General features: G+C 43.7%; 1 protein-coding gene across 1 annotated transcript; it reads right to left on the minus strand.

Moving 5' to 3' along the window:
* Positions 1-2,203: 2,203 nt before the first annotated feature.
* On the minus strand, positions 2,204-13,223 carry PTGER4 (prostaglandin E receptor 4). The gene is made up of 2 exons (XM_069880240.1): positions 12,339-13,223; positions 2,204-4,554 (listed from the first exon to the last, which is right to left on the minus strand). The coding sequence occupies exons 1-2, from the start codon at positions 13,167-13,169 to the stop codon at positions 3,961-3,963; spliced, it is 1,425 nt and encodes a 474-aa protein (XP_069736341.1). The 5' UTR covers positions 13,170-13,223; the 3' UTR covers positions 2,204-3,960.
* Positions 13,224-13,775: the final 552 nt, after the last annotated feature.

Below are 13,775 nucleotides of genomic sequence, written 5' to 3' on the forward strand. Positions count from 1 at the left end.
TTGGTTTATTGGCAGGTTACAGCACCGTGTATTTATTGTAGGCTGGTATTGTTAACATTATGTTTTTGAGTGGGTTGGAGTTCTTGGATTGTGGTATCTCCAAAAAGGTCTAGTTCAGAGGTGGGAGGAGCTTATAAATGTGGATGATTGCTAGATCCTTCCAGTTGTGCTGGCCTAGTGTTGAGAGCTGATTTTTCAAGAGCCACAGCTCTAGGAGACCTAAAGGTTCTAGAGGGTAAATGATCAAGGGGGAAGATTAGAGGTGGAGAATGAGTTGACTATTTGGGTTCAGAAAGGACGTGATGTAGGCTTCAGTTGGTTTCCAGATCTGGTAAAGCTGGCACGTCTAGAACAAGGCCTAGGAGTGGAAAGGCCTGGTAGTATTTAACTTTGTAGAAAGCTTCTTGGTTAGGATGATGGCTAATGCCATTTCAAGGCAGTGGGTGACACTGGTTTTGTTAGCACTTTGTCATTGCATCTATCGCACTGGTTTGGGTCAGGCAGCGTTACCATTGCAGACAGCAGGGATGTATAAGCTTGATTTAAAATGGCATCCTACAACCCACCAATAGTCTAAGCCCACTGTCAGTATATCCTACACCCTAAACCTCGGCCAAATCATAATGCTAACTTGTATTATTGATCAGAGATTCAAATAAAAATACAAATTTTCACAGAAATCACTGCCTCCTACAGATACTGGCTGTCATCCTGCCTGTGATGAGTAGATTCTCTAGACCATGGCACAGGACAGGGGCTTAAATTGAGTTAAGGCTGGATTTTTGGGGTGTGGTTAATGGGGTGTGAGGTCCAGTGGTGTCTCTGGATGCAAAGGATTCTGTGTAGTGGTGGAGTGGGACATGTGGGCAGGACAAACTGCTAGAAGTGAGAGGATTGCCAGTCACAGGGCTAGCAGAGCGAGTCGAGGAGATACAATTTTCGTATGGCAAATTTTTGAATGGCAGAGTGCATTTTCTGTGAACACAGAGGACAAGGGAAAGTGGATACAGATGTGGAAGACAGGCTGTTTTGGGTTATATGGATCTCTGGGATCTGGGAGTGGAAGGGAGCTGTTATGTGTGAGAAGGGAAGCCCTTTGGAATGTATGGAAGCTGCTCATAGTACCTAGCAGGAAAAAAAACCTTTTTAACTTCCATGTGGCAAATTAACCTCTGTAAACTTGTAGCTTTATTTTATGAGACTTGTTATACCTGGGGAGGCTGATGAAGATAATTCAGTAACATGTTTGTGGGAGGGTGCCAAAGCTGAGTGGGACTGTCAGGCATGTGATGGGGACAAGTCTGTCACCCTAACCAAAGGCACGCGTACCCAGTCCTTTTAGCCAGGACTGCCCATCTCTGTTTGCACCTAGGCAGTAGAGATGCTTCCTTTTTGTCTTTGTGCACTGCCATTGAGTCGTGGCAGGCAATTCCAGTACTGCTCAGGAGACACTGGGAGCAATAGCCTGCTTGGGACTTCTCAGCTTCATTACTGAGGTGCTGATGATGTGTGCTGTGAGTCCAGTCCACTACGGACACACCAGCAGTGCTGTGGGCAGGAAGAACACCTCAGGCTTATTGTACGTGTTTGCTAAGGGGAGCTAGAAGGTCAGCTACTTAAGATGGTCTATTCTTGCTTAAAGCTCCTCCAGACCAAGTGTATTTCTCATCAGTAATGCTGAAAAGTAATAACAATATTAGTAAAGAATAAAATAACTTCCACTTATAATAAGCCTTCACTTATCTAAATACTTATTATACACTTAATATATCTAATTCCGTTATTGCATACAGTACCAACAACACCGGTGTGCTGCTTCAGGCCAGCTGCGATGGTGCAGTCCAGCATTGGGGCAGGTGGCAGCCCTGCCTTCCTGCGCTGCCAGGTACTGTCTCATGTCTTGGGAAGTACGATGAGTGTTTTCTATTTGTTGGTCACTGGTAAGCAGCAGACAAAGTTAAGTGAAGTGGTTTAATTACAAAGAATTCAGGCAGATCTTTATCTATAGCTGCTGTAGGAATTTAAGTAATACTGTTCCCCAGCTTAACTGGTCAAAAAGTGGCTACTGCTGCACATATTTGTGTAGAGATTTAGCTTCAGTTTCTATGCTGCTCCCCTGTTAAAGGAAAATAATGGAGCCAGCCTGAGGTTTAACTAAGTATAGTCTTTTCACTTTTTTACTTGCTTGCATAAAGAATTTCCGTGACTCTACCTTGGTGCTCTTGGGGACATTTTTGAAGACAGCTGCCTCTGGCTGATAGCGATCATTCTGCGGTGTTTTGGAAACTTACAAAGTATGTTTTGTCAGCAGGTGAGTGCAAACCATTCCAAGAAGGGAGGTGTGTTAAGGAGAGGAGTTAGCACTGTCTGGCAGACTCATACAACCTTCTGAGATCAAGCAGAACATTTCCATTTAATTGTGATCTCCAAAATTACTCTGGTCAGTACAACTGCTTAAACATATCAACTTAAGGCTCAAGATTACAATAAAGCATTTCACATGAAAACACTTCAAGCAGCATAACATGCTTAGTATTTGACAAACACCCTCCAAACATCTGTACAGGATTGTTTTGATAAACAGTGTTTCTGGAACAAGACTTAACCCTTACAACATAAAACATAGAACTCCTTTTTGTCAGTGGTTAACAGCTGGTTTTGGTGATGTGTTTACTGTTAAAACTCTAGGAACAAATGATTTGCAAGGGCTGCAAAATCAGGAGACGCTTCTATATAATCTATACCTTTTAAATGAAGATTCTGCTTCCATGGGTTTGTACATTTATTTGATGGAGTATCAGATTACACAGTCATAAAATTCTATTTACTATTTAAAGTAAAATGATAAATGTTATGAAAAAATACCTTTATTACATCAGTGATGCTTTAACTAAAGTGACTATTAAGACTATTAACCAAGGGTTGAAAGTTTTAGGCCCTGATACTGAAAGCACTTCTATATGTCCTTAACTTTACATGTAAGGAGTCTCCCTGGCAGCAGAGGGACTACTTTGATGGGTGATGTTAAGTGTGTGCCTAAGTGTGTGCAGACTGTGGGCCAAAGTACTCAGAGAGGCACAGATGCGGTACACAGAGAAACATCCTCAGCACATGAATAAAATCTGACTTTTTGGTATGTACATATACTGAAAATGGATATTCTTAACTGAAAGGATGTGTTTTCTTTTTCTCTCTTAATAGCACAAATATTCCCATTTCACTCAGAAAGTGCTTATGTGTTCTTAGCTAGAGATTCACCTCATCAGCTGTGAACCTAGTATGGACAACAAAACTAAACCAAGAATGTCTTATCAGCAGGAAATACTGGGGGAAAAGAAGGCTGGAAATTGTTTCTATATACCTTGTATTAGTAAAAAACCTTCTCATAGAGAAGAATAGACTTTTAAATATTTTCAATCCTGATATATATACAATGGTAAAAATTCACATTTTCATGCTTTAGTGAGACACTTTAAAATCCCGCCCCAGGCAGCTCTCAGAATAGCTCTGTCCAGTTCCTAGCAGCTGCCTCACATTCAGCTCTAGTACCAGAAGCTTAAACTCTTTTAGCTGAGCAACCATGGGGAAAGAAAGCACAGTTCTACCAGATTTAGAAATGAAAAGAACGAAAAGAAGAAAAAAAAAAAAAGTGATGGGTCTTTCTATTTCTAGAGGCCCAGTAGGTCTCCTGTGTCACCAAACAAGACAAGGCAGTTCATATTTCCAGTCCCATTAGACCTGCCTTGCACCATTTCTGACGGCAGAACCCAGGTGCAGTGTCTGTTTCACACAGTCCTCAGTAGTCTAAGAAAAATGTACCCATCACACGGCAAGAGGAAAATAGCCCTTTGGAGCACAGCTGAACCCCTCTCCCCTCAAATAGGCAAAACACCTAACTATTGCACCAGTTTTTCCAATGTACCAGGAAGTATCCCCAATGTTGACGCCTTAAATGGCGATCTATATACACTTTTCTGATAAATTCAATGTCTCTGTTGGGAAGGTGACCTGGAGAGGGCTGCCCTTGGATGCAGAGCTGGCCCCGCAACCAGACCTGATCTCATTCACCAGCAAGATGCTTTCGGAGTCCTGGCCCTGAGAAGAGTCCGAGGCCTCCGAGCTCCGCAGTGTCCTTACTGATGTGGTGTCAGACTGAGCCAAGCTGGCACTGGGGCCTGGAAGCAGCACACGACCACCGATGCTGCTTTCGCTTAACTCTGGAGGATAGAGCAGCGTTTGCGAGGTGCTGCTAATCTCCCTCAGCTCGCGGGAGATGAAGGAGGGTGACTGACTTGACATGCCAGAGGAGATCCTGCGGCCATCCACGCAGTTAAAATTCCCCCCCGAATGCTGCCTCCGAGCCCCTCCAATGCGGCAGAAGAGGCATTTGATCTTCTCAATGGCTTTGCTGAGCACAGTCTTGCGAAGAAGGATGTAGACCCATGGGTCCAGAATGGGGTTCACTGAGGCAATGCGGATGGCTTGCAGGTCAGGGTTTTGCCTCACATCCTGCACTGATTCTGGCTGGTACAGCTGGTTCACAAAAACACGAACCTACACAAGGAAATGGGGGAAGAAAAACACCTAATTATACAACTATATCAGGAAATCAAAGTTTACATTTCAAAGCAGAGATCTAGATTTGCTACTGCAAGCTATAACAAGAGAAGAGGCTGGCAAAGCCAGGCATCTCAGACTGGCAGTGTTGTTTATTTTTGGAAATAGCAAAAAACCCAGAGATGAATCTCTATGTAAATTTGCCTTCTTTGTTACAGGTGGGAAAGGAATGGCTCTTTCTCTCTCCTTCCCCTCATAATTAATCCTTGAGCCTCCAACTTCTGGCTGATGTGTTGTAAAACTCCTTTTTCTAGATAGAACCTAGGAGCAAAGATTTAGACCTGCATCATTCTTTCTTATATACCTTAACTCCTATGCTACCTGCAAAGAGATATCTGACTCCACAGAGGAAACCTGGCCAATCAGTTTCTCTAGCAAAAGTCTAATAATTGTTTAGAAACAAATTGAAATAGATTATAATCCAAATACGCTAGACGCTGGAAACAAGTACAGCTGTCGATTCCCAAATTTAGAAATGCATTTTCCTGGCACCTGTCCTTACTGAAATTGTTTGTATATCTTCAACTGTTTGCTTGCTGTGGCATGATTTGGAAAACAGAAATGTTATAAAAAAAAAAAATTAAAAAAAGGAAGGCCCTCCTATTAGGAGATTTTTAATAGGACATGATAATGAGAAGACTGCATCACTGGACTCTCTGGAGTGCTCTGCTCCTCCTACATGAGCCAGCATTTTGTTTCTACTCAGAAAGGATAAAAATACTGATGAAGTGGTCAAGAATTTAAGATGTTAAAGCTGCTCCATAATATTTATTTAATTAATTTATTTAAATTAAATATTAAATTTATTTAATTAATATTTAATACTATTTAATTAGCAATTTTTGTTTATTATCCACAAAACTGAAGACTAAAATTTCTGTTTAGAAGACAGGATCCGTCTTCTTCAGCTTCTTCCTCTGAATCTGAGAAAAGTCACATCAATGACTGCCTGTATTTTCTTTCTCAGCATGTTCTTCTAGGTTTATGAGCAACAAAACCTGCCCGTGGAATTAAAAAGATGGAAAAAATCAAATGTATACAGCAAAATAATGGTGCAAGTTTTATTCTTCGTTACTTTCCTGATGATTTCTAACACCACAGATGTCTGTGTGATGGCTGAGTTACTGCCCTCACTATTCTGTCAATCCAATCATGACATTCAAGCACCCCAAAGAGAATCCCTACACATACTGAATTTATTTTTATGGGTTTTTCTTTTATTAAGCTTTATGTTTTTGTGTCATTATTTATTTTACAGCAGCCCCCTGTCCCACACCCGCGGCCCCGTGAGCCCCGGTTCCCCCGGCCCGGAGCAGAGCCGCCAGCCCCGTCCCGGGGCCCCGCCCGGGCGGAGCTCGGTGCCGCCTGTCCCGGCAGCGCCGCTGGGTGGCGCGGCGGCCCCTTCGGAGACTCCGTCCGACCGCCCCTGTCCCCCGCCAAGCCCCGGCCCTCAGCGCCTCGACTACCCGTCTTTTAAATACCTGCAGGGGTGGTGACTCAAACGCCTCCCCGAGCACCCGGTTGCAGTTCCCGGGAACTCTTTCGGTGAAGAAACCTTCCCTCGTGTCTAACCTGAACCTGCCCCGGCACAACTCGGGGCCTTTCCCTCTCGCCCCGTCGTCTGTCATTTGGGAGAAAAGACTGACACCAACTTCACTACAACCCCCTTACAGGTAGTTGTAGACAGAATCACTAGGTTGGAAAAGACCCCCAGGATCATCGAGTCCGACCATTCCTGTCAACCATTAAACCATGTCCCTGAGCACCTCATCCACCTGTCTTTTAAACACCTCCAGGGATGGGGACTCAACTATCTTCCTGAGCAGCCTGTTCCAGTGCCCAATGACCTTTTCCATAAAATTTTTTTTTCTGATGTCCAGCCTGAACCTCCCCTGGTGGAGCTTGAGGCCATTCCCTCTTGTCCTGTCCCCTGTCACTTGGGAGAAGAGGCCAGCACCCTCCTCTCCACAACCTCCTTTCAGGTACTTGTAGAGAGCAATAAGGTCTCCCCTCAGCCTCCTCTTCTCCAGGCTAAACAACCCCAGCTCTCTCAGCCGCTCCTCATAAGGCTTGTTCTCCAGCCCCCTCACCAGCTTCGTTGCTCTTCTCTGGACTCGCACCAGAGCCTCAACATCCTTCTTGTGGTGAGGGGCCCAGAACTGAACACAGGATTCGAGGAGCGGTCTCCCCAGTGCCGAGTACAGAGGGAGAATAACCTCCCTGGACCTGCTGGTCACGCCGTTTCTGACACAAGACCAGATGCCATTGGCCTTCTTGGCCACCTGGGCCACTGCTGGCTCGCGTTCATCCAGCTGACAGTAAGGTGATGAGATGTTGTCTGGCATCAGCTAAACTTTGTTCTTGAAAAACCTACTTTAGTGTAAGATTGTTTTTTCCCCCCCTCCAAAATGACAAGAAGTCAAATACATATATGTACACACATGCAAAGGCCAAATTTCCCCAAAGAGAATTTCACCTATGCCATTAAAACATCTCTTTTGAAATGCTGCTTTTCTTTTTCTGCACTGAGATTTCCTCATGCAGGGGAATACCCCCTGGAAGAGTGTAAAGTGCTCGTCTATGTGTTTGACCAGCTGATCATTGGATGGGTACAGTGCCTGCAGAGCCAAGAGTTCAAAGGACAGTGTTGAGGGAGTGGAGTCCTTATAGCAGGTCATATAACTAAACACAGTCGTTAACAGGAAGATTAGAGGCGTGACAGGGAGGGGTATTTGCTGGTGCATTCATTTAGATCACAAAAGCAGAAGCCACACTTTGAAGATAGATGGAGAAGTATAGAGTCCAACTTTGTAGACCTGACTATTTTTTAAACTTGGAGCTATAGTTATACATCAGTGGTTTAATAGAGGGATTGTTCTTTTGATAACCAGTATACGAAATTGAGGTGCCTATTTCACCTTTGCCTGTCTACCTGGCAGACTTGATGGAAATACAAAAATGTCTTTAAGTTCTGACTCTGTGGCTGCAAAGGACAATTGCTAATTGTGTGGTGCAGATTGCTTTACGTTATCTCTGCATACATTATTTCATTTTGACAGGTATGCAGCACATACAGGTTAAAGATTCATGAAATGGATCTATTTAGTGAAAACTTTGGACTGCACAGAACTGTTTCTACTTCCCTGAAAGGTCTCTTCATTATTTATGTCTTTAATTAGAAGCCGCCCAGAATGTCACATGCATTTATCAGTTCAGACCTGCTGCTGGGTTTACGCCTTAATCACGATATGGTAAAAATTAATCTGTATTGGAATGACAGTTTTATCATTTCTTTACACACTGATTAAACAGCATTTAGTAATGTATCATCTTTAAAAAGAAATACAAATCAAGAGATGTATCCTGTTTTATCTAGAATTCTTCCGCTGCAGGAGGTAGCATGAGAAAGGATATTGCCTCAGATCTTTTAAGTGCCAAGTAAGTGGAATCCACTACTAAATTAGCAAATCTGATACTTCAATTTGTGCAATTTGAAATCCCAACCAAAGAAGCAGACTCAAACAATTCAAATTGCAAAAGAATACATTTTGTATGTTAGCTTCATAGTGGTAGAATTCAGGCAACATACCTTTTAAGTACTAGCAGTTTATTAGTAATTGTGTTAAGAACCACATAGCTCCAAAGTATGTTGCGTTTATGCTGAATTGATAGGTACTTGTAGGATGAGAGTCCTCTGAGCTGTTTTCTACCTTCCCTTTTTACTTGCTACAGATGCAAATCATGATTTACAATCCTATGAAGTACTGTAAAGTGACTTCTGTAGTTACAGTCACACACTGGTAATTGTCTTCATAGCTTCCACCTGTGCTCAAAATCTTCCCACATACCAAAAGGATAAATCTAAAAAGGGTTCGTTAGTAAGCAGGAACAAGTTTTTCAGCTGTAGAAGCCAATAACCTTTGCCCTTCAAGGGTGTCTTGAAGGTGTCTGCTTGGTATCTAATCTGTTGCTCAAAAAATCACGTCTGCAGCCTTGCTGTCGGCTGTGGACAGTCCCTGATATTTAAAGCAAAACATCAAAACCAACCAAGCCAAAAGAAACCCCAAACTTGTAGATCAATCAAACATTAAGTTAGAAACTGCTGACGACTTCATGCAATCACCTTAAGACACTGGATTTTATTTTTTTTTATTTTTATTTTCCACTTCACCGTAACTTAACAACAATGTTCAGCAGTCAGGGTTAGAAAAATATCACGCACTTAAAAAAATCTTCAGAGTATCCGACAGACTTCTGGAGTGATTTACAGACTTTCAGAAGTGCGTGCCTATTTACTCTTGAAAGACTTGGGTATTTTAAAGGCCAAATAATAACTTCTATTTTTATTCTTCACAAAATCCCTCCAAATAAAACTTACTCCCTACTTTAAACTCTATCCAATTCTATATTCTAAAAACTCATGATATTTCAGAAGGCAAGATAAGCAATGTGGAGTGCAGACAAGAGTCAGAACATAATTTATGTTGTTTTCCTTATTTAAGTTTTAAACTATTGTCAGATTCTTCTTCATGCCTTGCACATCCTTTTCTGCAAATTTAGAACACGTCAGGTTATACCAAAAAGCTTTTCACTAATGTTTTTCACTGAACTTTTCTTTCCCTGACAAATTTTAATAGTCTTGAGTTCTGTCAAGTTCATTCAGCATTTTGCACAATCCTCCATAATTTTGCTACAACACTTGTCACTGTAAACTTTTGCTGATTTTATGAATAAATCATTAAGACACTAAACAACCCTACTTGTAAACTGAGTGCTGGAGCATCTCACTATTAAAAACTGCTGTTCTCTGTGACTCAGCTCCCTGTTCTTTAACCACTTCTTAAACCAATGCAAGCCTTTGCTGATTATTTCAGGGCTATTTGATATTTTAGGACTTGATAATTTTTTTGTTAAACCCTAATAAATGTAGCCTCCTGGACTGTCTCTGCCTGCTATGTTATTACGTTGTGAAAGTGTATATCCTAAAAAATATTAGAGGCTTATGTCTCTCATTCAGAAGTTGCTTTGCTTTGACTTAAGAAATTATTTGTTCAGCTGAACTCATCAGTAGAAAGTCAACTCCTCAGAAAACTTCAGTCACAAAGCACTGTGTGAGCTTGCTTTGTGCATCTGCATCATGCTGCCACCCAGACCTTACAGCTTGGTGTTCTTGGTAACTGCCAGGCTGTCCTGTTATAGGCGAACCTCTCACTCGGTGATGGCTCCCTAAAAGTTGGGTCATGAAAATGTACCTCTGTATTAGTGATCCTCCTATCTCTCCCTGTGGCTCTGTCTAGGGATTTGTACCATAAATCATGCACTTTTCTGAGTTTATACCTGAACCCTTAACCTCAATTTATATGCAACCAGAAGGCAACATGTGCTGCACTACATCATGGCACAATGAAGCTTATAAGGCTATACCTCATTCCCACAGGGGGAGGCTAATGACTTATAAAAGCTACTTAACAACAAAGAAATTTAACCACACTGGACACTGTGACGATGTGTATATATGTGGTGGCTGGTTTGCTTTTGTGTTTTGGTTTTTTTTTTTATATAAAACTTCATTTTTTTCTTAGTCATCTATCTAAGTGAAATGACAGTCTCTTACCTCATATTAGATACAGAAAAGATCTGTTGCTTTAGCAGGGAACAGCTAACTTACGTGAACACCAACAAGGTAACACTGTGCCATTCCAAGTAGTGAAATCAAGGTCTGAGAGAGCTACGCAACTTCATCACCTGCACCTTCACATACCTTCTGCTATATACAAGTTTTTCACTAGCTACTGTTTAAATAATAAGCCTTCTGCCCCACCCAGTTCCATTAATTTTAACTGTCAACAATCCAGTTCCTTTTCTGGTAATACCTCCCTCTTGATTTTTCCCTCTTTTTTTTTCCCCTTAATATTCTGTAAAAGGCTTTCGAGCTCTAAATTGATATGAACAATTTCCTTTTGCATTTTATGTTCAGACTTCTCAGCCTTCCTCCAGCCGCTCCTCCACAGGATAAAGTTTGGCTTTTTTCTGAAACTGCTTAAGTCCCTCAGCCGATACCCTGTATCACATTACTACACTGTATTTAATTACCAGAAACCATTCTTTAAATTTACCACCTTCTTTTCTGAAAACAAAGCATTAGTTTTTTTGTGAAGTAGCTGTTATAATAGAAGATTAATCAAATTAAGTACTGTCAGCCCACGTCACTGTGGAGGTTTTGGCCACTCCGTGACCTGGTGGCTCCTGGTGCAGCAGGTCGGTTTACCTGTGCAGTTTCTGGAGCAAGACTGCAGGGCAGGTTGTGTGCAGCTCCTTCATCCAGCACACGTGCACCTCTCAGAGCCACTCTGCCTGCAGCTCAGATGGCACCTCACCACTTCACCCAGATGTCAAGCATTGCACTTGGTCACGCCACAGCACGGTGCAAAATGAGAAAGCCAAACGACGGGAGATGGCCTTCAGCGACAACTGAGGTGCTGATACTCCAGCACAGCCACACTTCACTGGCTTCTGTTTATGTCAGTAATGTGGCAAAACTGGCCTTGTGATTACAGCTGCTCTGACCTCTCCAGTCCTGTTCACATGTACTTCTCAACTTCCTTACTGTAGTATACACTGTTTTGCGTCCCCAGCTGTATTTCACACTCACTGGAGCCCCTCTATGACAGAGGGATCGTGCTACCAACAACAATAAACCCCCTTAAGACAATCCTTCTAAAACCACCTTCTGTCTGACAATCACTGTTTGGCTTCCTACGCTGTGTTTTGAAAGGTGGCGAATAGGGCAAGCCAGCGATTTGTTTAATGTCTCTGGGCCAGAAATAGTTCGCCAACTTTTATTACAGTGGGTGGCAAGAAAGAACTGAGCCTCCAGCTGGTGGGTTTGTTGTTTTTTTCCTTTTGTCTTCCTTGGAGATAAGGTGGAGGAATAGCAATAAGTGGATCCTGCATATTAAATTCCATGTCAATAATTGTATCAGCCATTTCAGAAAATTAGCAAACCATTAGTGGTAATGTTGTCTGGCATTTTGTTATGATCTCTAGGTTTATGTGGGTGAGATTCCTCCAACTCTCATTTAACTGAGAATTACACCAACGAGTAGTTACACTCAGTTTACTCCTCCCACAGTGGGGAAGCTGCTGGAGGGATGCAAGTGCACGGGATCCATGCCAGAGGTGGTGGGTAAATCCCTCAGAAGGGGAAGCCTGGCTCAGGTTCTGGGTGTGAAGCACTCTGCGCATTGGTGGTGCCAAATGAACAGAGCTCTCTCCTCCTTCTGCACACCAAGGACTGCTGCACCCTTCAGCAACTGTGTGCAAGTTTCTGAAGCACAATAAACATCCAAAAATGCAGGCCAGACCCAAGCCTCACTCATCACAAATTCATTTGGGAAGTGAACTTTAAAGCGCCTTTAGCTGTCAGTAAGACTTCTGCTGTGTGGATTCCAGTTAAACAGTGGAAAAAACAATGAGAATTTCTGGTGCTGTATTTCAGCCAATCAAAGGAGCCCATGTCTTGAGCTAGGTTTGTTTCTTTTCTTATAAACGTAAATCAATACAACCTTCTCTCACTGTGCATATGTGCTAACAACCTTTAAGTTATTTTAACAGTTTACAGCACCAGCTAAACAATACTCTGTCCTACAAGCACAAACTAGGAGGAGAAAAGACTCATCAGTGCCGGTGATGGAAAAGAAGGGTTGCACAATGTTACTCACCACCAGAGGAATGGAGCAGATGACCACCACCAGGGAAGTGGCAATGAGCAGAATAACCATCTGGATCTCTGCTCCAGCCATCCGACGGAAGCTCCGGCGTCTGCGAAAGTCAGATAAACGGCTGGAAGTAGTGTCTGTCCCCAAGGACGTGCGTCGCATGAACTGGCGGTGCATGCGAATGAGGGCCACACACACCAAGATGTTGCAGATCACAGTGACCATGATGAGGAAGGAGCTGAAGCCGGCGTACATGTAGGAATACGCTGCATGGGTGGCCTCCTTTGTTCGCCAGTCTATGAAACACCAAGTGCATGGGTACTGCAAGGTGGATTTGCCAAGACCCATGCTGGGGAGAGCGCAGAACAGCACGTTGGAAGCGTAGATGGCAAAGAGCGTGAGCCCCGCCAGCTTCTTGTCTACATAATGGTTGTAGAAATAGGCATGGTTGATGGCCAGGTACCTCTCTATAGACATGGCACAGATAATGCTGAGGCCAGAGAGTCCAAAAAAGAGGAGGATGAAGGAGCTGTACTCACACAGTGCTGGTCCTCCTGGCCAGCGGTTCTGCAGGTAAGTGGCGATGGTGACTGGGCTCACCAGGCAAGTCCCCAAGAGATCGGTGACTGCTAGCCCACAGACCAGCGTGTAGAAAGTGGTCTCTTTCTGCTCCTTCCTGGACTTGCAGAGCACCACGATGGCCGTGAGGTTGCCCACCACACCGAAGATGAACATGATGGTGGGGATGGTGGGGGGCTTCCCACCCTCAGTCCCGCCGGCCGTCCCGTTGGCGGAGCCGTTCGCAGGTGGCATGAGGGTGGGGTCAAAGGACATGATGCTGGGGAAATGAGCAACGGGTCTGGAAAGAGGAGGGCAGGATAAGGGAGAGGAGGGTGAAAAGAAAACTTCAAGCAAGGGAGAAAATAAAATAAAAAAAAGAAGAAAAAAGAAAAGCAAGAGTGAAAGTAGTAAAAAATAAAGTAAAAAAGAAGTGAAAAAATAAAAAAAAGTAAGAAAATTATAAAACAAAAGTGAAAAGAAGTAAAAAAAGAAAAATAAAAAAACAAACAAAAAAGAAAGAAAAAAGAAAAAAAAAGTAAAATAAAAAAAAAGTAAAAACTAAACTAAAAAAAAAAAGGTAACAGAAGCGAAAAAAAGAAAGGGAAGAGGGAAGCGGGGCGGGTGGCGGCGCCGGGAGCCCCGCGGAGCCCGTCGGAGGCGCGGCGGCTGCAGGTGCCCCGGGCGCGGCTCCCGCCCTGCCGCGCGGAGCTCGGAGCGCGCGCCGTCTGGCTCCCCGCGGCGCTCCCGCCGAGTTTCGCCGCGGAGGGCGGGGGCGGCCCCTCCCCGCCCTCGCGCCCCATTGGCGGCGCGCGCCCCGGCGCCTCCCCCCGGGGCGGGGGGCACCTGCGCGCGGGGCCGGGGCGGCGCCTCCGCCCGTCC

The sequence above is a fragment of the Phaenicophaeus curvirostris genome, chromosome Z, assembly GCF_032191515.1.
Source record: "Phaenicophaeus curvirostris isolate KB17595 chromosome Z, BPBGC_Pcur_1.0, whole genome shotgun sequence".
Lineage (NCBI taxonomy): Eukaryota > Metazoa > Chordata > Aves > Cuculiformes > Cuculidae > Phaenicophaeus > Phaenicophaeus curvirostris.

What these genes read in the sequence shown, in the direction of transcription:
- PTGER4 (XM_069880240.1), bottom strand. Translation starts at nt 13,169, where the DNA reads ATGTCCTTTGACCCCACCCTCATGCCACCTGCGAACGGCTCCGCCAAC. An exon ending in TCTGCTCCATTCCTCTGGTG is followed by an intron (nt 4,555 to 12,338) that starts GTGAGTAACATT and finishes TTCCTTGTGTAG; the next exon opens with GTTCGTGTTTTTGTGAACCA.